This window comes from Natrix helvetica (assembly GCF_964273705.1).
Source record: "Natrix helvetica genome assembly, chromosome: 4".
Taxonomy (NCBI): Eukaryota; Metazoa; Chordata; class Lepidosauria; order Squamata; family Natricidae; genus Natrix; species Natrix helvetica.
The window spans coordinates 23,793,440-23,816,724 of NC_138550.1; the positions used below are offsets into that span (position 1 = coordinate 23,793,440).

Sequence of the window (23,285 nt, forward strand, 5' to 3'; positions counted from 1 at the left end):
AGGTGTGCAAATGCATGGAAAGTGTGGAAAGTGGGCATGGGGATATTGCATGTGTCCAAGTGCATGGAGGTTGAGGAAAGATGGTGCATGGCACATATGGTTGCAAGGAGGCCATGGAAAGAGGCTAAGGAGTGTGTATGATCGCAGGAAGGCTATGGAAAGAGGGTGCAGGGTATATGTGTGTATCTGTGTATAGTCACAGGGATACTGAAGAAAGAATGGGTGTGCAAGTGTGCGATCACAGGGAGGCCAAGGAAAAAAAGTGCAGGACGTGTGCATATCTGCAATTTCAGGGAGGCATGGGATGCAAGCATATGTATGTTCAAGTGCAGAGAGGCCAGAGAAGGAGTGTGAAGGGTGTGTGCAATTATAAGAATGCCATGGAAAGAGGATGCAGGGTATATGGTTGCGCGTCTGATTGTAGGGGGAGGTCATGGAAAGAGGGTGCTGGCAGTAAGAGTATTTAAATGCAAGGGCAGGGAAGCCAGGGAAAGGGGGCAAATGTGTGAGAAAATGGGGGAAGAAGACCGTGGTGCATGCAAGCAAAATAAGCAGTTAGAAGGAAACTTATTCTAGTGACTTGCAATCTTCTTTGCCTGCTTCCTGTTGACTTTGCTTGGGGGAAGCTGGCAGGATAGGGTGCAATGGTGATCATGCTGCAACTGATTGTAAATATGGGGTGATATTAGGTACCTGAAACTTGTTCACATGGCCACGAAGGTACTGGAACTGTCATAACTTCGAAGAACAAAACTCCCTTAGTTCAGCATCATCATAACATTGAAAGATATCTGAAAAGATTGTCATAACTCGAGGACTACCTATAACATTCATTTTGAATATTATTTTCTATTAGAAGAATGACATCTCTCTAAATTAATATAATCCTTGTTCAGATTGCTGACTGGATTCTTCTATTGATTTTCACAGCATTTTAAAGCATATATGAGAGAAAGAAGATAAAAACTGCTTTTTCTTATAAAGAAAAGAGCTACAATATAAATACAGCATAGCAATCCACAATGCATACCGACATGCAGAAAATATATAGATCTCAGAAAGTTGGAAAATGTGTTGATTGAACAAATAATCATACTTATAGCAGGTGGCAACCTATTTTAGAAAGTAAGCTAACAGGGAGCAAGATGTTTTAATATCATTATGGTTCTTATATTCTATTGTGTAAAATATGTATAATAAGCACTGCTAGTGTTTTGTTAAGGCTAGTTGAAATTGCAATATTCCATTATGACCTGTAAGAAGCCATGGAAAAATTGTATTGCTCATATATTTATTGAACATATATATTTACCATTCATATTGTTTCTGGTGACTGGATTTCTTTTGATGAGTAAATAATATTTTTATTTACTTATCAAATTTGGATACTGCTCACCTCACTGCCTGAGTGACTCTGGGTGGTTTGCAGATTTAAAAAAAACCCCATAAAAACACAATGGGCACCAAGTACAGTAAAATGGGAACCAAGTAAAAACATAGATAAAATAAATTAAAAACTAAATGGTAGCAGGATTGCTTTCAGGGTGTTTTTGTGCTCTTCCCCAAGCCCCACACAAATTGGCAGAGCCAGGTCTTCACATTCTAGCCAGGAGAATAGGGTCCTGTCTTACCTGTGGGGGAAGACATTTCATAGGGCGGGGTAAGCGGCAGAGAAGACTCTCTTTCTCAAGAATTCTGCCAGTTTTTTAACTAATCAGGTCCTTAACATACATTCCGTGCCTGACTGGATGGGATGGGTTGAAGTGTTAGGGGAGTAAGACAGTTCCTCAGGTAACCTGGCCCCCATGCCATTTAGGCCTTTAAAGCTAATAACTAACATCTAGAATTAGCAAACTGGACACCCAATGCAGCTCAAACAGCAAAGATGTTACATGCGCTATCCTTAGTCCTCCCAAAACCGCAGCCACAGTTCTAATTATTTGGCCTCACTCCGGGTCTCCAGAGAGGCCTCCGCCTCCCCAGGACTTCCAACTGGGTGGCTGCAGGGATTTTGGCTATTGCTTGGCCAACCCCTGGTATTTAGCGTGGATCTGCGAGCACCCTGGACACATTCTGACCAGCGCCTTTTCTTCAACACTTGGGACATTGACTGTTTCTGAGGACATTCAGTTCCCATCTTCTGTCCTAAAGCCTCGTTTCTTTGGCTCAGTAAGCCAGTTCTTCCTCAGTGCCTGATATTATGGCTAACACCATGGGTGCTGAATCTAATTCCCAGGCGGGACCTACCACCGGTAAGCGCAGCAGGCTCAACCCTGCTGCTAAAGGTGAGGGGGCCGGGGGCCCATCCAAGGGGAAGCAGCCCAAACCCAGGAAGGCATCCAAGGCTGCAGAGAAGATGGTTGAGAGATGCCAAAGGGCCCTTGAAAAGCAATTCCAAAGGACTCAATCGGCCCAGAGACCTGCAAGGGATCCCTCTCCACCCATGGAGGAGATTGCAGGTCCTTTCCTTCCCACTCCCCAGCGGGATAGATCCCCATCCCTGGCAGGGGAAGAGGACTTTGGTTTTTCACCCATCCCTCTAGGGCCTCTCCCGGTTGTCCCTGTCCATTTCTAGCTGAGGAGTCCATGAATGAGGCCTGCTCTATTATTGAGGAGGAATCCTTGCCTCCACCTGAGGCCGGACCCAGGGCCTTGTGCCCTCCTGAAGACCAAGGGCCTCAGCTGTCCATGGAAATGCAAGAAGTAGTCACACATGCGATTGCCCAGGGGATTGCGGAAGACATCCAAGAGTTAGGGATCAACTTACGTAGACAGGCCAACAACTCAAGCAGGGCTCGCACTGCTGGGACTAAGAACCCATCGGCCAGAATCTCCTCTCCGACCCCTTCGGGAGTTAGTGAGGTGTCCAAGGCGGAGGAAGGCGAGCAGGACGCTCCTGATCTATCAGAAGACGAAAATCCTCTCCCCGATACGCCGGCCTTCTCGGGCTTATTCAAGCCCTTAATGTTTAGAGCTATCCTTACCAAGGCCAGGGCTTCCGCCCCCCAAATGGTTCTACCAGCTCAGGCAGGCAAGTGTCCCACTGATCAGGGCAATAAAGATACCATTGGGCCCCAGGATCCTGGTGCGGGGCTCTTCAAGGAGACCACTCCTCCTTAGGATCTGGTCCCAGCCCCCCAGCTGTTCCTGGATGTTATCCAGCGCCAATAGGCCCAACTGGGTTCGATGGCTAGTCCCAGTGGGGTAGATAAGAAGCTGTATATCATGGAGAGTAGCCTTGAGGATCTCTTAAAGCTTCCTCAGGTAGATGATCCCATTGTAGCGCTAACTTCCAATTCAATGCTTCCAGCCAACCTCCTGGAAGGCTTAAAGGCTGAGGACAAGAGGGCAGAGAAGGCCTCTCATAAAACTCACCTGGCCACTGCATAGGCCATGAGAGCATCTTCTTCCTCTTCTCACTTTAGCAGGGCAGCACTGTTTTGGCTCCGCAAACTGCTGTCCAGCCTGCCGGTGGGGGACACTAGAGCGTGCCAGGATGTGAATAAAATCATAGCGGCTGTCAAATACTCTGCCGACGTCTCGCTTAATGCCACAAAATTTTCCTCCAGAGCCCTCGCCTCCAATGTCATCTCACGCCGTCTGCTGTGGCTTCGTCACTGGCAGGTGGACATGAAGGCGAAGTGGAAGCTTGCTTCCCTCCCTTTAAGGGAGGAAACTTTTTGAGGAGGCCTTGGATTTGGTCTTCATTGAATCCAAGGATAAACGTAAAATCCTGCCAGCGGTTACCAAAAAGTCAGACCACAAGGGTCAGTCCTTTCGTAGGCAGCCCTTTCGGAACACAGACCCCCCCCCCCCGCCTCCTCTGGGGGATTTAACCAGTCATGCTCTCAATCTCAGGATCGTGCCCAAGACAGGTCATCTTACAGGGACAAGAACAGGCAACATTGAATTTTTTTTAAAATGTAATCACTTATTTCGTGTATTGTTTAAAAAAACTCTTTGGTTATGGGAGGCATCAGCCTGAATCACTCATGTCTTTATGACTTCACAGTTTAACTTGTTTAATTTACTTTCTCTTGAGAAACTTCTGAACATGATTCAGGAGTTCAATTGATGCAAAATGATCAGGGATGAGATAGGTCAAGACTTATGTTGTGGGAGCTACATTGATTGTCAATTTGCTCCCGGGTACATTCGAATGCTTAGGGCTTGTATGTCTTCAAGACCATATATTCTTAGCTAAAATTTGCCCATCAGAGGTTATAGCAGAGAAGGTGGATGATCAGTTAGGCAAAGGCTCTGTTATTGCTTTCCAATTTGGAATAGTTTACCTCCAAGAACTTTTTCCCAGGTGAAAAAGTTCAGGAAAGTGCAGGGATTCAGAGACTCTGAAGTTGTAAAGTGAATTAATGATGTTTCTCCTGGGATTAAAACCACAACAAAGTAGGTTTGAGTGAGACTGTTCGGACCCAGCTCCCAAACACAACAAACTGTCTGTAGTTAAATCAATGATTCTCTTATTAGGAGCCTCCCCCCACTCTCTCTCAGCAGGTTAACAAGTCTGTCTGGCAGAGAGATGAATAGTTGTCTGCCACACCTATTCATCTCCGCCCCCTGCCTTTTATCCCCAGAGCTAGGGTGGGGCTTCACTAGCAGTGATGGCTCTTCTGTTCCAAGGATCGGCTGATAGATTTCCACTGCTCTCCTCTCCTCTGCTTTCTGCTCATCCGCTTGTCAGGCAATGTACCCAGCTGTTCCTCCTCTTCCTCATCAGCCACATCCAGACATGGGGGCTGTTGACTTTCCATCTGAGGGATGATTGACTGTCCAGGCTCCGCCTCTGTCTATCTCTGACATCTCCATTTCCTCTTTCCCCACGGTGCTCTCAGGTTGTGTTGATGCTGGCCCTGACTCACACACTGCCTCCTCATCTGATTTGGCTGCTGGAGGGGCTGGTGGCTGACGGGCCACAACAGAGACAGGAAGTACTTTCTGACTGTATGCTCTGTCAGAAAGTAGAAAAGCCACTGCATGAAATAGTGAGTTCTTCACAAGAGGTTTTCAATCAGAGGCTGGATGATTAACTGTCAGATATTGGCAGATTTTGTACTAGATGACTTCTAAGATCCCTTCTGACTCTGATTCTATAAGCGTTAATCCATGTTAATCCATTTTGAGTTATAGACATCTGGAGGCATGTAGTCTTAATACCTTAATTCACTATACAATTCTATTTTTCATTTTCTGCAGAGGATGACAAATAGCAGCAGTTCACCTAGCCTTCTTAATGACAGTGCCAAGCCATATGCAGGCCACGGTAAGAAAGCTGTAAAATTACGTTGAAGCTATTTTATAGAAAAAAATACATATGGTTTAGAACCTCATTATTTAAATAATACATACATAATTTCAAACCGTTTATTACAAACTGTTTTAGGATTAATTTGAACTGGTGTTCTGAATTTTGTTTTTTTTACATTGCTGGTCTGCAATTTATATCAGCAGATTAAGTATTTTAAGATTTTGGGATGAAAGATGAAATATTTTAGATGAAAACATCAACTGGGATTCATTGCAACTTTTATTGCACCCGAGAATATGGATTTGGTTAGGGAAATTGCTATATCTACATTATTAAAATGATGCTGTGTACATTTAAGGGATATATAATTAAATGTTCTTAATTTACATAATTGTATTTTGGTGATTTAAATAATTTAGAAGGGAAGCTTTGTGTCATGAACATACCTTATCTTCTGTACATTATAAAGAGCTATATTGTGGTTATAATTAGTTTTAAGAGGGACGCGATGGCTCAGTGACTAAGATGCTGAGCTTGTCGATCAGAAAGGTCAGCAGTTTGGCATTTCGAATCCCTATTGCTTCATAAGCTCCCGTTACTTCTCCCAGCTTCTGCCAACCTAGCAGTTCGAAAGCATGTAAAAACACAAGTAGAAAAATAGGGACCACCTTTGGTGGGAAGGTAACAGCGTTCTGTGTGCCTTCGGCATTTAATCATGCCACATGACCACAGAGATGTCTTTGGATAGCGCTGGGTGTTTGGCTTTGAAATGGAGATGAGCACCACCCCCTAGAGTCGGGAACAACTAGCACATATCCGCGAGGGGAACCTTTACCTTTAATTAGTTTTATCTAAAATCCTTCAAAGCAGTCAACTATGATAAACATAGCTAATAACAGGAGTTGAATTAAGGTCTAAATTGCTCTAGTTCCTCAGAAACTATGCTAAAAGCTATCAGCCAAATAAACTACCAAAGACTGAGCAATATTTCTGATTTTTTAAAAAATAATTTTTTAGAAGAATAATTGAACATTTTCATCAATTTTCCATTTTATTTACAATTCCTTGACTATAATCTAAGAGGCTATTATTCATATAATATTTTACATGCAATCTTTAGTATAAGATGCTCCAGAGTATAAGATGCACTTTAGTTTTGGGGGAAATAAGAAAAATAATTCTGCCTCTGCCTACCAGCATCCATTGGTATTCATCTGGCAACCATCCTTAGCAAACAGTCTGGTGAGCTTCAGCACATTAGCCTGATTCGGCAGGAGCAGCTGATTGGTGGGTGGATTGGCCTCCCAGAATACTCCCAATCAGCTGTTCCCAGAGGTGAACTTTAGCAACAGGTTCACTGGTTGTATGCAAGCACGCATGCCTCGCTAATTGTGAGTGAACCTCATTGAGGCTGATACACAGCTTCAAAAACACAGTTGATTGTCACAGGGCACTCCAGTGAATACAGAACCGGTCAGATAAGGCAGCAGCTGTTCCAGGTTGCCATTTTGGTCTCTATGCCTCTCATTTTCAGCCTCCGAATGCTACGTTTGAGACTCATTCAAGGCTGTGGGGATCGCCAAAGCACATCGCTGCCAATCACCGCCCCAAAAAAACGATGTGGAGAGACCAAAAGCTGGGAGTGCGGAGGCCTAAATGAATAAACGTGCTGTTTGAAGTTTATTTAGTTCTTTTGGCAAAATTTTACTATTGAAATAAATTTATTTTGTACTTTATAAAATTTGCTTTGCAGATCCTCTTACTTCACCTAGTTCATCCTTGTTTAATGATTTTGCTGCCCTCAGCTTATCTCAAAGAAGAAAAGTAAGTATCACCAAACATTATAATTTCTGTATCCAAATAATGAAAAAATATGTATATGAATAGTGTTTAAATATTAATTATTAATTATTATTAATAGTAGCATATTAAGCACATTTGTGAACTTTATATTGTAATACAATTATTTACTTATTTAATAATGACCCAAACAAGTTTCCTTCACTTATTTACGTACCATCTCTTGTAAACATTCAGTATGAATTTTAATACTGTAATATTATCGGTGGCTAGTGTTAAACAAGTATTTCAGTTAAGAAATTGTTACTTTTTAATCTAAAGCAAACTTATTCAGAGTGTGTCTGGATCTTGTTGTACTCATCTGCAGTCTATTCAGCAATTTCCATACTTCCCAGCTTTCTCCAGACAAGATGCCAGCTCCTCTGTTGGTCCTATCCAGTGTTGGTTCTTTGTAGTTTTCCATTGTCCACTCTGCTTTCCAAGTTTTCCATCGACCCAAGGAAGCTTTTCCTCATCTCTGATGAGCTGGTTGTAGGTCATAGAGAGAGGGTTGTCTAGATGTAAGCCTTTCTCTGTATGGTGCTTCTTCTCTGCAAACAGCAGACAGGACAATGCCAACAATGCTGATTTATATCAGATTGGGCAAGAGCATATTCACCTGCTCAAGAGCATGAGCTAGAGCTGCTATCTTAAGAAACCTTGGTTTGGCACCCCATTAGGTTATCTCTTTCATTATCTTTATCAGAATTATTAGGAAGATAAATATCCCTGGATATTCTTCCAGCTATCTAAATTATTGAATTTTTAGAACATTACTTGGGACAAAATCTCTCTAACGTGTTTTCCCAGAGTGATTACTATCATTATTTACTTTTTAAAAAAAAAATCAATTATGTGCTGTCAAATAGCTTTCAATCTCCAGCGACTCCATTGATTTTTTTTATTCCACCTTTATTATTTTTATAAATAAATAACCTAAGTTGATAAATATTCCTAATACGCATCTCCTATTTTCCCCACAACAACTTTGGAAAGTAAGTTGGGCTGACTGGCCCAAAATCACCCAATTGGCTTTTCATGTGTAAGGTGGGACTAGAACTCACACTCTTCTGGTTTCTAGCTTGGGTACCTTAACTGTTAGACCAAACTAGTTCACCATGACAATTTATTCTCCATGACAATCAATTCCTAAGCTGTTCTTTCAAGTATCCCAACAGTGCATTCATTGAACTGAGTTCACCCAACTTACTCCTGGTGATCCTCCTTTTCTCCTATCTTTCCCAGTATTAAGTTTTTTTCCCAGAGACTTGAGTCTTAACACAATGTGTCAAAGCAGGATAATTTGAGCCTGGTTATTTGTGCTTCAAGTCAGAATGTTGGGTTGATTTGTTTCCATTGGATTGTTTTTTTCATTATCCATTATTCTGGTATTCAGAATAATAGAGTTGGAATGGACCTTGGAGGTTTTCTAGTCCAGCTACTTGCTCAAGCAAGTGTCCCTATATCATTCCAGACAAATGGCTGTCTAATCTCTTCTTTAAAACCTCTAGTGTTGGAGCACCCACGGCCTTTGGAGGCAACTATTCCACCTAGTAATTATTTTCACTGACAGGAAATTTCTCCTTAGTACTTGATTGGATCTGTCCTTGAAACATTTCCATCTGCTACCTCTTATCCTGCCTTCAAGTGCTTTGTAAAATAGGTTGACCCCCTCTTCTTTGTGGCAGCCCCTTAAATATTGGAAGATTGCTAGCATATCATTCCTAGTCCTCCTTTTCTTCAATATTAAAGTTCAAAGTCAGCAATATTTTTCCTATCTTGCTTCTTTGAAACCTGATTTTTGCTTTCACAGAGTGCTACAGGGAATAGCATGGCTTCTACGATTCTGATCTTTGTAGATATAGACATAATAATGGCACTTGAATATTTTTTTCAAGGTTTTTAGGGTTGCTCTACCAAGTACTAGACTGTGGCATATATTTCCTGACTGCTTGTTCTTTTGCTGTTTATATCCACTGCTGAAGCTACCCACTGCTTCAGTTTCTTCATTGTCAATTCTAAGGCTGATTGTATACTTTGCTATCATTAATTTGTGTTTAATTTTAATGCCATTTTTGGGTTCTTTGACTTTTAGTACCAGGGCTTGTAGATCTTTGCATTTTCTGTCATATTTTTTTAAAAAAGCATTTATATTGTATTCCAATCTACAAAAACTCTGCTTGGTATACAAGAATAGAATGTACTATTAAAATGTTTATATAGTCATAAATTAAATATCTACTTTCGTGTCTTTACTATGGGTTAAATGCCTTCTAAAATAAAATAGGTTTTAGCGCCTTATAAAAGTTAAGAGGGATGGGGCCAGACATCAGGGAATATTTTTTTTATCTAGAGCAGATGTAGTGTTAGGTTTGGAAGTCAAGCAATCAGGTCAACAGATGTAGGATCTTCTGTTTTAATACTTACAATTGGCGCTGCTCTCTCTAAACAGATAAGCGTGCTTTTGATCCTTCTAAAGAATATTTTTGCCTCTTGGAACAAACAGTCCTCAAGCCTTGTAATAAGTTGAGAATTGAAGATTCAGGAGAATGAACAGTACTTCTATCTCGTTTACAGCAGATGAAAATAATGAATGGCTAAATAAAAAAAAATATCTGCTTGCCAAAGGTCATAATAGCAGTTTTACATCTTCAGTGTAGTGCATGGTTATAAATGATCTTAAGTGTTAGGATGCTATATTAAGGGACTTTTTAAGAGTATTTCCACTTCACAATGATAATGATATTCAAATCCTCAATATTAGTCTTTTCTACTCACAGACTCAACAAATCCCATCTACATCCTGATTTCAGAATGTGTGTGCTTCTTTGGATAGGATCCACACTGTGTGTATTTCTCCAGTTTCATTAATTAACACAATAATGGCCAAAACAAGCACAGTGCTATTACGTCTTCTTAACATTCTGCTGACAAGGCTAATCATGGTTCATCTTTGTTGTTTGTTCTTATCCAGTCACTTTTCCAAATCCCAAAACTCAGCAATATGAGGATTTCATGTTCAGATCATCCAAAATTTCATTTTGCCTCTTTCCCTATCTCTGTTTTATTACTCCCCTTCCATAATTTAGATATCATTTTTTAGAGCCAGCAAAAATAAGCAACATACCCTTTAGCGCCTATATTATAAGGGAAGGAAATACTATTATAAAAGTTAATTGTAATAGACACATGTCTACACTAGCACAGAATCCATATTGATGAATTTTCAAATCTCTTTTAAAAAAGCATGCTTAACTACAAGCATTCTGCTATTCTACAAAATTTATTTTCAAAATTGTTCTGTAAACTTTTTCAGTGTTTATTATATTTAAATATAATATCAGTGTGTCTTGTCCATTTGCAACTTTATCATATCTGTAATCTGGCAAATGATTAAAATATGGATAAATCTGGACGTCAGTTGGATTACTGAATTCTAACAGAAATTGAATTTCTAGTTCAGTCTGAACCTTCAGTTATAATTTAGGCAAATGCTTCTGCTGTGCAGAGACAAACGTAATTCAACAGTTACTAATAGAATTTTCTCAAACCTTAATAATAAGCAGCCTACTCTTTCATATTAGCTTGTTCTGATGGATTGTGTTCTTTTTTTAATAAAAACACTACAGATTTGAAAAAGTGAAGAACAGCTATTTATGTCACTGAATTATGTTCTTTTTCCTATATGGAATTGCTTGTTCAAGGTACACCTTACTTTTTAAATTGATGAATGAGTGGTTGAGAATATAATTTTGAAAGGAAAGGGAAAATAAATCGGAAGATTATATTTTTATACCTCCCTCATTTTGTAGCTTTAGAAAAAACATAGTTTCGACAGTCAGTTATAAAATAGGATTTTAAACCATGCTTGTCTTTATAATATAAAATGAAATTTAATTCAGGACTGCCTGATTGAAAATATATTTTAAGTAAAACTAATCTTGAAGAACATTTTTTTGTTTTCTTTAACATAGGCAGATATTTTCACAAGTAAAATTGAATCTACAAATTTAATATGAATACAGTTTTCAACTTCTACATATAGAAAAGCTTAACTTAAAACACATATCCTTTAAATCAGATGCTATCGTTGTTATGCATTGTGATATAAATGGTTGCAGTTCAATTGAATTTTACACATAATCCAAAGTAGCATACTTGAACCTTATTCACGCACTCACAAATTAATAAAACAAAGTGAAATTTTATATCGTATAATATGGTAATTTTTTATTTATATTCTTTAAGTTAGGAGCAACTTATACCCATTTTAATGAACAGCCAGATTAAAACACTTTTCTTTCAATTGAAGTTATTATATATTTACTTGACAAGTCTTAAATATAAGCTAATGATAATGTGAGAATAAGTGCTGCTCTAATATAAGGTGTTTTAATCTTTGTTAGGTGTTTTTTCCCAAAACGCTTGCTGCTCACTATCAGATGTTGAGTAAGAAGTCAATATCAGTAAATAATATGGTGATATATTCTCTGAAATTCTTACTAATATTCTAAATTGGAGTCTGTGATGTAAGAATTACACTAACTTGTGTGCCTAGAATGACACAACATGCTTAATTTCTGTAAGAAGATTAGTATAATATTGCTAAGTACTCTTTAATATATTTATAGTTTTTAATATAAGACTACATTTTGCCATATATAATGTCTGGAGGTGATGTAAGTAAATAATTATCATTACTTAAATCATAAAACATGAACTGTTATGGGATACAAAATAGAAAGATGCTTTGTATTTTGCCATTCTTTATTTTGAGAACTGGAAATTTTCCACTTTTATTTTTTATCATGAATTATTCATGCATCCCTGGCCTATTTTCCAAGTATTAGCTGGTAAAAAATTGTACATTTGGATTCATGAAAACCATGGTATCCATTTTGTTACAATCAGAGTACAGTACAGAGACAAATTTAATAAATACATATAGGATTTGATATACTGCATTATGCATTAATATGTTTGGACGCATATTGTGTATATGAGTCTGTGTGCATATACATGGACGGATATACAATAATGGGGGAAGGGTTTTTAGAGGAAAAATCTTTGGGCTTTAATCCCTTTGCTTTATGCGTAAATGAATTTGAACACCAAAATATTTATTTTTTCTAAATAACCATATGATGTATGTATACAGCTTTACTGAGTGGATAAAGAAGTGGATAAACTGAAGGTACTCCCAGTGTTTTTGTTATCCAGAAGAATCTTAAAAGAAAAAGAAGCATCATTTATTTGGGGCTTGTCTGTATTTCAAATATGAGTAGTCACTATGAAGTTACATCAATGAGCAAGGAATGATCAAAAAGCACCTGTGTCCTTGTTTAGATGAAAATGTAATTTCTCTGGTGCCATAAATGTTTGTGGGTATTATATGGATGGGTAATATAGACAGTTTAAAGTTCACAATTTATTTATCTTTTTAAAATTCAAGTTATCTTTCCTAGTACCAAGGATTTAGCTTCTGCGAAATCAAGTCATTAGCTCCTCGGTAATCGAGTCTACTCGTGCAATGGAATTGTTTGAGAACTCACACTTGTCTGTTAAGAAGGGAGTGCACCTGAATCTCTTCTCAAACTAATGCAATAAACTAATAAACCATTTTTTTTTTAATTTCATTAGTTGCGGTGGAATCTTTGTATCTGTCCTTCTCTCTAGTATTTCTACATATGATTGATTTTAGTTTACTTCTTTTGATTTCTATTATAGCAATATGTTCTAGCAATTTCTGCTATTACATTATAGAGAGCCAGAATTAAGATTAAGGAGGTACCAAGAAATTACATCCAGCCCTTTGTATTATGCCATTTTGCAATTTCTTTTCATTTAGAATAGTCTCTCCATGGTTTAATCTTCAGTTACTTTTATGTTACTATATGCTGTGTAAGCCTTAGCATTACTCGACAGAAGACCTGCATTTTATTGCACAAACATCTAGATTTGGTTCTAAAGAAAGGTATGCTATAAATATATTACTTTACTCTTTATTCTTTTTGTTGGATTGTCCCTACATTTTTGTAAAATAATGTTTATATGGCTTAGAATTGGAATTGGCTAACTGAACGTTACAGTTGAAATTGACAATTCAAGCTTTATTAATCCTGGCTAATTTTCTTAAAAGTATGATGATTTTATTGATTGACACTTTACTTTTAGATTAGTTTTTATATTTTATTTTTGTAGAGCAAATTAGAATTCAGTACTAAAGCATTATTTGATATTGCATATGCATATTTAAAAGTATGATTCCAAATTTACAAATGTTTGCTTACCAGAATGTTATCTGCTGGCAGAAATCAATGCAATAAGATATTGTGTGAATTTTAGAATTGATTGAAAGCTATGTTTGCAAAATGGACAATTTTATACTTAAAAAAGTTTATCGGTGGGCTTTCAAATTTCAAATGTCTTTAAATCATTACAGAATGTAAAGATGTTTTATTTGAATGCCTATTTTCAATTCTGGAACTTTCAGGATTGCATATTGTTTAAAAAAATCATCCTGGTTAAAAGAATATGAAAAGCAAAGCATGTAGGGTTGCTAATAATGATATTTTGTAAGAATATTATGAAAAGGAAGCTCTACTTCTTTGCAAATGATACATCCTGAATATATTTCCTTGGAATTCAATACGTCTTACGTTGAGTAGATATATATTGGATTATGCTAAAGGTTGTTCAGTTTTTGCTTATACTTGCCCTGTGAACTTTCTTTTATAAGTCATAGCAGTTAATGTGGAAGCAAACCATCTTAGAAATTTTACTTGCAAATTGTTTCCTATTCCACCAATCAAACCAAAGATCTAAGGGATATTGGGAGTGCCCTAGTTTTTTTCCTTTTTTTTCATAGCCAAGAAAGTATCGACTGGGGATGCTGGAAGAGAGGATAGTTCCGGTGGGATCAAAGGCACGGAAATCAAAGAACACTATTGGCTGCTTGGCTGACAGGTGTAAAACAGGAGTACCCATCAATATGATTTGGTGGAACAGAGTCACAGAAAACAATTTACAGGTAAAATTACTTTTTCCTAGTCACTTTAATTAATTTGGGGTACTCTTTTATTTTTGGAAGATGCTGAGATCAGGTACATGCAGTGGGATTGAAATTTGATCAAAGCCTTCACAGAAAAACGAATAAATACTCATTAAGAATGAGTTTCTTAATGTCTCAACTAATATATCTTAATTTGAATGGTAAGAATAATATAATTTAAAAACTCGTAGTAGTCACATGCCATTTTTAAAAAATTAGATGATATTGAAAACTATCATTTAGGAAGAATGTTAATAAAACAATGTTAATATACTGTTTATTTTAGATGTCTTTGTCTGGCTTATAGTGAGGAGAAGCCAGAATCCCTGGTAGGTGCAACATGGTATAGGATATTCATTGCCACCCTTTGTTTCTTTGCTGTCTCCAATCATTAGTAGCTAAACTATAATAGAACTCAGTAAATTATAAAGATTACCTACTTCATAACTACTAATACAATGGTTAGTAATAGTCTAAAATCTTTTTTTTAAAATTAAGCCTTTAGAAAAGAGAAATCATGCAAAATGCCAATATATTTTTCATCACAATCGCAAGTATGGAGAAACAAACATTCTTCAAATTTAATATCCTGTTTCAGTTTTGTCTTAGTATAATAGATCTATAGGGATGTGCAAAAATCACCTATTCAGGACTGGTATGATTTCTCTAAAAAGTTTAGTTCCTGAGCTGGTCGGTTTTTCATGTCTGCTTTGCTTTCAGTAACTTTTACTGCACTAATTAATAGTGATAATAAAGGGGGAAAATACTCTGAGATGTTCTGTTCTTAGCTGCCTTTCCAGATCATAGTAACAGCAACAAAAAGTATAATAATATCATACTTGTAAGTTAATGCAAGAAAAGGAAAAAATAGGACATGTTTGAGGGAAGAAACTCATAGCATCAGTGGTCTTATTCATGAAAAGAATGTAGCATTGAAGTACAGATCTTACATTAAGTCTGATAGACCTGTCTGTGCTTGTGTGAAAGGTAAACGTGTATATTTTAAACCTTTATCTAAATGATATTAAGTTATTGTAAAAAAGTCCTGTTACAGTCAATTATTCTGGATCTTACAATTTGTTACATTTTGTTCCTAGATCATTGTGGAGGGTTTTTTTTTTTAATTTCAACTTGTCAATCTTTCTACTTCCCTATTAAACTTCTTCATTTTGGATGATATTAAGTTATTGCAAAAATGAGGGTTTAGATAGGTATTTTGTTGCTGCAGAATCAGAATCATAAGAACTATGATGGTGCAGTGGTTAGAAAGCAGTACTGCAGGCTAACTCACTGCTCACTTCAGGAGTTCGATTCTGACCAGCTCAAGTTGACTCAGCCTTCCATCCTTCCGAGGTGGATAAAATGAGGAGCCAGATTGTTGGGGGTATTATGCTGACTCTGTAAAACGCTTAGAGAGGGCTGCAAAGCACTGTAAAGTGATATATAAGTCTCAGTGGTCTTGCTCTTGCAGCAGAACAAAGAAAATATGAATTTGCCTCTAATGTAAAAAAACAAACTATGAATACACTATTGTACAAAATTAGCATGTAAATAAGTTTAATGGTGGTAGTCTGCATTACTTTTGCAGTATTATTTTAGGTAGCAATTACAATTGCAAAAGGATGCATTTTGTGCCTGGAGAAGTACTACCGTGTTTCCCTGAAAATACGACCTGTCCTGAAACTAAAGCCTTGCCACATTTTTCGCGTGGGCAAAAATATAAGCCCACCCCCGAAAATAAGACCCCTGGACAATCCCCCCCTCTGGCCAGGCAGAGCACCGTTTAGTTGCCTTTTGGAAAAAGTACCTTTGGGACAATCATGACTAGGATGATTGAGAATCTCCATAGACATTTATCCCACAGAAGGTTATGCTTTTTTTTTCCTGTCAGGCAATCAAGTTATCTTTTTTATACATGGATGCGGGCTTGCAGTGCTGTATTTCAGTATAATAATATTCTTTCATTCATTGCTTAATAGAATGTGGAAAAATACAATAGCCAAACTCTGATCTACGGTATTTGTTTTAGAGAAATTAAATGTTAACATTTCTGTTTCTCACCTTTGCAAAAGACACTCAAAAAGTTATATATATATAGCTCAGAGTGGCACACGCTCCCATCCATAATAGCCCAGTGAGGTATATCAAATTGAAGGGAGGTAACTGGTCCAACGTAACTTGGTGATCTCACTAATGGATAGCTGTTCTTATGTGAAACTACCCTTTATGAGTTTCAAGTTACAATTTCAACAAATTCCATCCACTACAAATGCTTGTTAGAGGACATGAAACTATTTGAAAAGATCCAGTTGTGACCCCTTGATCATTCCCTTAACAAATGCTTAAATGGTTTGGTAAAATAGTGCCTTTGGTTTCTGGAACAGAGGAATAATAATAATATTTTAAAAAGCCCACTGTCTTTTTCTTTTAAACATTGTTATTTTCTCTTTCTGTCAATACAATTGAAAGAGAGAGAATAATTTCTAAAGGAATTAATCAATTGGTAACCCATATACTTATTTTAGTATTAATTATTAAGAATTAGATTATTGATCAATTGAGTTATTTTGGTATAGTTCAAACTGAAATTGTGAAATTATTGAATATAATTTTAATATGATAGCATAAACAATATAAAATAGTTGCATTTTTTTAAAAAAATCTAGCTTCGGTTCACATAAGGGCATAAAAGAAAATCCAAATCCTTCAAGACTCCCCCCCCCATTTCCCCCCTCCACTCAATCCTGTATACTTACTATGCTATAGTATTCCATATGAAAAAGGAGAATTCAAAAGTCTATATGAAGAGAAAATTTCTGTTCTTACATTTTGTGTATAATTAAATGCTGCTTAAGGAAGTAGTGGGATTAATGTTCTGTACTGTAAAATAAAATCTGTACCATGCAAAGGAAGAATAGGTTTTGCCTGAATAACAAAAATATATAACATGCAAATATTAGTCACTGATTAGTTAGTATTGCAGATGGGGATAACAATGGACATGAGGAGGAGGCAACCATACTAGCACAGGAAGGGTGTTTGATTTATATGAAAGAAAAAGAATGTGTTTTCAGTTAGCCAGATGTATTTTAATATTACACAAAGACACAATGCTAATTGTACACATCTAGAGGCATTTTAAGGAAGGATGTTAGAGACTGGATGTGTATAATCTTCCCCTCTGCAACCTTAGAATATTTAAGAATGCTTTATTGGCCAAGTGTGAGTGGACACACAAGGAGTTTGTCTCCTGTGTATAAACTCTCAGTGTAAATGCAAACAGCAGAGTATTACAATCATGGGATACCAATAGGAAAAGGTAGTAGAAAAGATGAGAAGGATAATAGTAAAACAACCTTACTACATGGGTAAATAGACATAGACATAAGACAGTACTGTGGTAATTAGGTAATAAGTGGAATGATGGCATGAAGAAAAAAACTGGCTCTGTCTACCTGTTTTGGCATGCAATGCGCTATAGTGGCATCCTTGGGGTGGCGGGGGAGGAGAGTTGAAACAATTTATGTCCAGGATGTGAGGGATATGTAGATATTTTCTCAGCTTCTTTCTCGCTCATGTAGTATATAGGTCCTTAATGGAAGGCAAGCTGCTTGCAGTTGTTTTTTTTCCTGCAGTCCTATATGTTGAAGCCTGTATGTGTCCTGTTCGTTTGCTGTATGACAGACTCAATAATTCCTCTGTAGAACAGTATCAACAGCTTCTTGGGCAGTCAGAACTTTCTGAATGGACACAGGAAGAACATTCTTTGTTGTGCCTTTTTAATGATGGTTCTAATGTTACGTGTCCATTTCAAATCCTGGATGATTATAGAACCCAGAAATGTGAAGATCTTACTATTGGTACTATGTTGTCTAATACTGTAAAAGGTACTAGAATTGGAGGGCTCCTCCTAAAATCCACTTTCAACTCTACAGTTTGAAGTGTGTTCGGCTCTAAGTTGTTCCTCCTGCAGCACAGGGACCAATTGTTGTTCAACCTTCCATCTTGAATGATGCAGACGTATCACTGTCTCAAATGAGGCCAATGATTGTTGTACCATCTGCAAACTTCAGTACGTTAACAGAGGAATGCTTAGAGATGCAGTCATTGGGCTAGATGGAAAAGAGTAATGGAGGGAGCATAGAACCCTGGCGGGACCCTGTGCTAATTAAACAGGCATTCAATTTAGCTTCATCTGCTGCTTTCTATCTGTCAGAAAGCTTATAAGTGTGGACAGGCATAGCTGAGTACGTTTAGAGTAAATAATTTCTGGATGCTGAGCTGAAGTCTACAAACAGGACCCTTGCAAAGATTTTCATAACTACAGATGTCAGAGCAACCGGTCTCTAATGGGCCTGCAGTGTAAGCTTAGTCAAAGACTTAAGGTGTACAGTGCACATTATACTGATTGAAAGTTTATGGCACTGGAAAACAAGCCTGTCTCTCTTCATCCCATTTTTATGAAAGTGTGACATTCAATTTTTATGATCCTTTTGATTTCTTTATATGGTAGAAAATGGTGGCAAGTAAACGGTACCTAATTTAATATATAAACAAACAAAAGTTCTTTGTTTCAGAGTTATAAGAAAAACAAAAGATGAAAAAGCTATTTTTTTTTGTAACTACAATATACTTGTGCCCTAACTATTCTGGAAAATGTGATGCAAAGTTTACAGTGAAATCACTATGTGAATAACTTTAATCATCCCCCTTTCTCTTAATATATTCTGATCAGGACTATATTATGCTTAATATTTTGTTCATAAAGTCAGGAAAGTTTTATAAATGAGATGTAAGTTGGGTCTTGATTCTGTTTTTGTGTTGCTATTATATTTTATCATATTTTCCATGTTTCATATTTGAGCTGTTGTCATTACTGCATTTTAAAAGGAAGATTTTTATTCATTTTCCTTTTCACATATTTGTACAAGATTAGCATTTGTTTCTAAGATTTGTTGTATTTGAAAATAACAATTGCTTGTGTCATGATATTTCATTAAAACTAAATACGATGGTTTCCAGTTTCTTGATAGGGAAAAATGCATTGTGTCATCTTGTTATTTGAAAATGTTAGGGATGAAAAATATTGGATTTGGATAAGATTTCTGGAAAATGGTGTGTTTATTTAGGAAAAGACACAGAGACAACATATCTACAAAGGTGACTGATGCATATAAAGATATAGAGCAGACTATTAGTCTTGTAAAAGTTTAATTAATTAACTAATTCAAATTATACGCTGCCCATCTCACTGATAAAATGACTCTGTAATGCTCAAGAAATGGTTGTAATAATTGTTCCAATAAATACAGTGTCTTGTAGATTATGTCACAATAAAATGCTATAACATTTCAGATGTGACAAGATTTTTTTAAACATTACTAAGAAGAGTAGGGCGGTATTAATTTGTATTTAACAGACTGAACAGCAAAATCTTTTGTTTTTTAAACTAAGTTTATACCAGGAACTCTGGTGGTTTTTCGTTTAAATTTTTTGTTTTTGTTTTTACTCAGTCAGCTTTTAACTTGTAGCACTATGAAAACACATTGTATTTTGAGTTAGGCTTGGCTATAGAAAAAAGGGAGCAAAGCCTAGAATGAGTTTTGAGAGATAAATAAAATTGGGATACTTTGGGTGGCAGATATTTTCTCATTGGCTAGTGACTTCAGGCAAGTGTATTAAGAATATCTGAAGAGGTGTACATGTTAATTAAAGAACTTCAGCAGTTTCATCCATTATTTTAAATGTATAGGTTTTCAAATTAAGGACAACTTTATTGGGTAGTAAGAGAACAGCTAAAGACATTTAAGGGTAGTGCTGATGGAAAATAAGCCTAATGTAATTATGATCAAATCTTTATATCTTTTGAAAGGTATTTATTTCTTGCCCATCCCTATCTTCAATGAAATCATTAGCTTTCTTCATAAGGGCCTCACACAAGTTTATGTATGCAGTTGCAGCATCACAAAATTTGAGACTATCATAGTGATTCACACTCCTCTCAAGGACCTCCATTATTGTGACTTTTTCTGCACTTTATTAAATTGTGTCACTTCTCAGCAGTGTGGTGGCTTTTTGGTTATTTTGTTATTTAAGTTTCCTTGGTTTTATTTTACGAAAAGACAACATATATAGTTTTTAATAGTAATAAGAACTAGACAACTCATGACCTGTTGGCTCGCCAGACCTATTTCTTTACGTAAACAGAGAAATAGAATGAGCAAGGATGGGCAAAAATGTAGTGGGAGCAGGTGGGACTTCTGGCTTCCTGCTGGCTTACCCATTGACTTTCCTGGGAGAAAGCTGGCAAGGTGCAGTGGAAATGATAATTACTGACTGTGGCAATATGGCAGCAGTGAAACAACATTGCCAATGCTATGGGAGTAAAGGGTTCCAGATTTTTGACACATTCTTTAAGTTAGCTCATTTGAGGTGCATTGATTCAAAAATCGTTGTCCTATGATGCAGAGTTTTGCCCAGTTGAATGTTGCAAATAGATAAACAGGAGTGTTTTACTAGTATATAATAAATTACAATGTCTTAAGACATCTTTACAGGAAAATCTACACTTAATGGTACATTTGGGGAGGAAAGAGTATCAAATCTAAATTTACATTCTTTATGTAATTTATGTCACTTCCACTTGAATTTTTTACATACATTTTATATCAGTTTCATAATTTTATATTTGAGGCTTTTACATAATTTGTGCAAGTTTATGTCTTTGTAAAATTGCATTATTACACAAGTGATATAAAATAACAAAATTGGAAATAATAACAATTTGTTAACTCTGCTTCAAAATTAGTAGACATACTTTTTTTTTAGGCAAAGTCTAAAATAAATTTTGTCCATTACATCTGAAGTCTGCTGAGTGAAGGATCAAAATATTGAGCTTTTACTATAATTAGATAATAGCCTGAAATGCACAATTATTTGCCTGAAATGCACAATTATTTGTTTTTCAAAAAAGGCAGGGGAAATCTCATTTATCAACCTGGATCAAAAAAGGCAAATTAAAAGATAAATAATTAGTATTCTGCTATATGTTAATGCACTTTAATATGATTATAATTCATTTTATCTTTTAAAGTATGATAATATCATTATTAAATATAGTATTTTAGCAAAGAAACTCATAACTGCATTCTGAACATGCTATCCAAAGAATGTTTTGTTGAGCTATTCTAATTCGTCCAGGATTTGGCACTGAATGATATAACCACATCAAGATTCAAACTGGCATTTACAGCGAATGATGTGAGGCGAATATAATTGTTTCTTTGTTATTTAATTTATATATATTGATTACTATGTTCTGTTATTTTAGTCTTTTATATTTTATGTTGTTTTAAGTTTTAGTGCCTCTGTTATCTTTAGATCATGAATAAGGTGTAATTGATAACTGATCTTTGACCATAAATCAAATTATAATAGCAACTAAAATAAGCTTTTTGAAATAATTCTACAGTCTAGTTCTCTATAATATCGTACATTTATATGAACAGACTACCATTAGCATAACGATAAAGCTGAGATTTGCTGAAATACAATTGACCCATGTGTATTGTAGATTTGCAAATCTTAAATTATAGACTTATATGGAGATCTGTATTTCGACAGATGGTAAAAGAGTACTTATTTCCAGTTAGGATGAAAATGCCCACCTTAATTGAATGTTTTCTTTTTTTTTCTCCTCCTCCTCTTTGCCATGTAATATTACAAACCAAGCACAGTTTTGAAAAGTTATGCTTAGAGAACAATTACAATAAAAGGGAATAACATATAAAGTCCACATTAACTTCACTGGAGTAATTTTAGTCTTCGGACCTTGGTATTAATTCTTAATTGTCTGCTGAAATGTGAAATATTAGATTTTGGGGTTTTAATTCCTGATTGTTTAGTAAACAATGATTTGTTTAGTAAACAAATATGTCTTCACATTTAACATATAATATATCCTGATTTTTAAACAGACGCCAAATCCCACTGCAAGTGAGTTTATTCCTAAAGGAGGATCAAACTCCCGACTTGGTAATATGTCACACTCAAATATATCTGCCTTCTCTCAAGCCTTGTTCTCTCATCCTTCCATGGGAAATCCTGCAAATCCTGGGTTAGCTCCAGGTAAGTTTTAGACTAATTTGTTTACTTTTTAATTAAAATATAGCACAGGTAAGTTGCTAAGTAGTAGTAACTAATTTATCTTGATATAATAAATCTTGGCTATGCAAATTGTAACTTCATGTAGTTCTCTTTACAACCTTATACAAATTGCTTTGTTATAAGAGTAATTCTGAAAGGTTTCTTGACATTATTTGGCATTAGTAAGTAACGCATTTTAATTTTTCTAGGCACTAAAAAAATAAGTTATTAATTTTTCCTAAAGTAGTGGCCAGGGGCACAAACCTGTAGAAAAGTATAGATGTGGTTGCAAAATAATACATGAACAAAACAATGAAAGTCAGGATTCTGGGATGCTTGATTACAAAATCATTGATGTTCATGTTGTTTTGTTTTTGACAGTAAATGCTCATCACTGTTCCTGACTTTCATATTAAAGTTAGAATACCTTTAAAATAAAGTATACTCTACCAAAATCTCTAATTCTATCAACTTTACTTCCAAAGTTTTGTAGATTTTATAACTAAAAATATAAGAGTTTGGAAACTTCAAATATCTGAATCGAGATTCTGATTCAAAAGCTAAGTTGTATTAAGATTTCAAGTAATTCCAAAATGAATTACTAAATTGAGGTTTAAAACAAATCTTGTCATTGCTACATCCTATATTGGGGTCAAAGGAGAGAGAGAGGCTTTATTTCCTTTGGTCACGGCATTTATGCTTCTAGACTTAAAACACTTTTGAGTACAGAATCTATGGAATCTAATTTGCTGTCTTTTCTTTTGATAATGTTGGACTTGGAATCACGTAGGGCATGAGATCTACTAGGCTAAGACCTCTTGAAAGTAGATCTTGCTTAATAAGTTTCCCGTGTAGTTGTTCTATGTAGATCTCTATACTGTAGATACATTCCATTTTTTAAAAGTTGGTTTCAGGGACTCAGCAGTATGCCAGCTGGGTGATTTTGAGCCTGCCATGCTTTTTCAGTCCAACACCTCACAATGGGAA

At 36.1% G+C, this 23,285-nt stretch overlaps 1 protein-coding gene across 5 annotated transcripts in view; it reads left to right on the top strand.

Annotated features, from left to right (window-relative positions):
* The window catches only part of PAN3 (poly(A) specific ribonuclease subunit PAN3), a 72,246-nt gene that overhangs the window by 16,506 nt on the left and 32,455 nt on the right, over positions 1–23,285 (top strand). For 4 of the 5 annotated variants that reach the window (XR_014175245.1, XM_081951410.1, XM_081951411.1 and 1 more), the window contains exons 3-6: positions 5,212–5,278; positions 7,017–7,087; positions 13,971–14,132; positions 22,130–22,280. Coding sequence is in view for 4 of the 5 variants with exons in the window: in XM_081951410.1 (XP_081807536.1) it covers positions 5,212–5,278; positions 7,017–7,087; positions 13,971–14,132; positions 22,130–22,280 (451 nt within the window). In the remaining variant the exon portion in view is untranslated. The remainder of the gene's footprint in view (positions 1–5,211; positions 5,279–7,016; positions 7,088–13,970; positions 14,133–22,129; positions 22,281–23,285) is intronic. The other variant, XM_081951412.1, reaches the window with a different exon arrangement.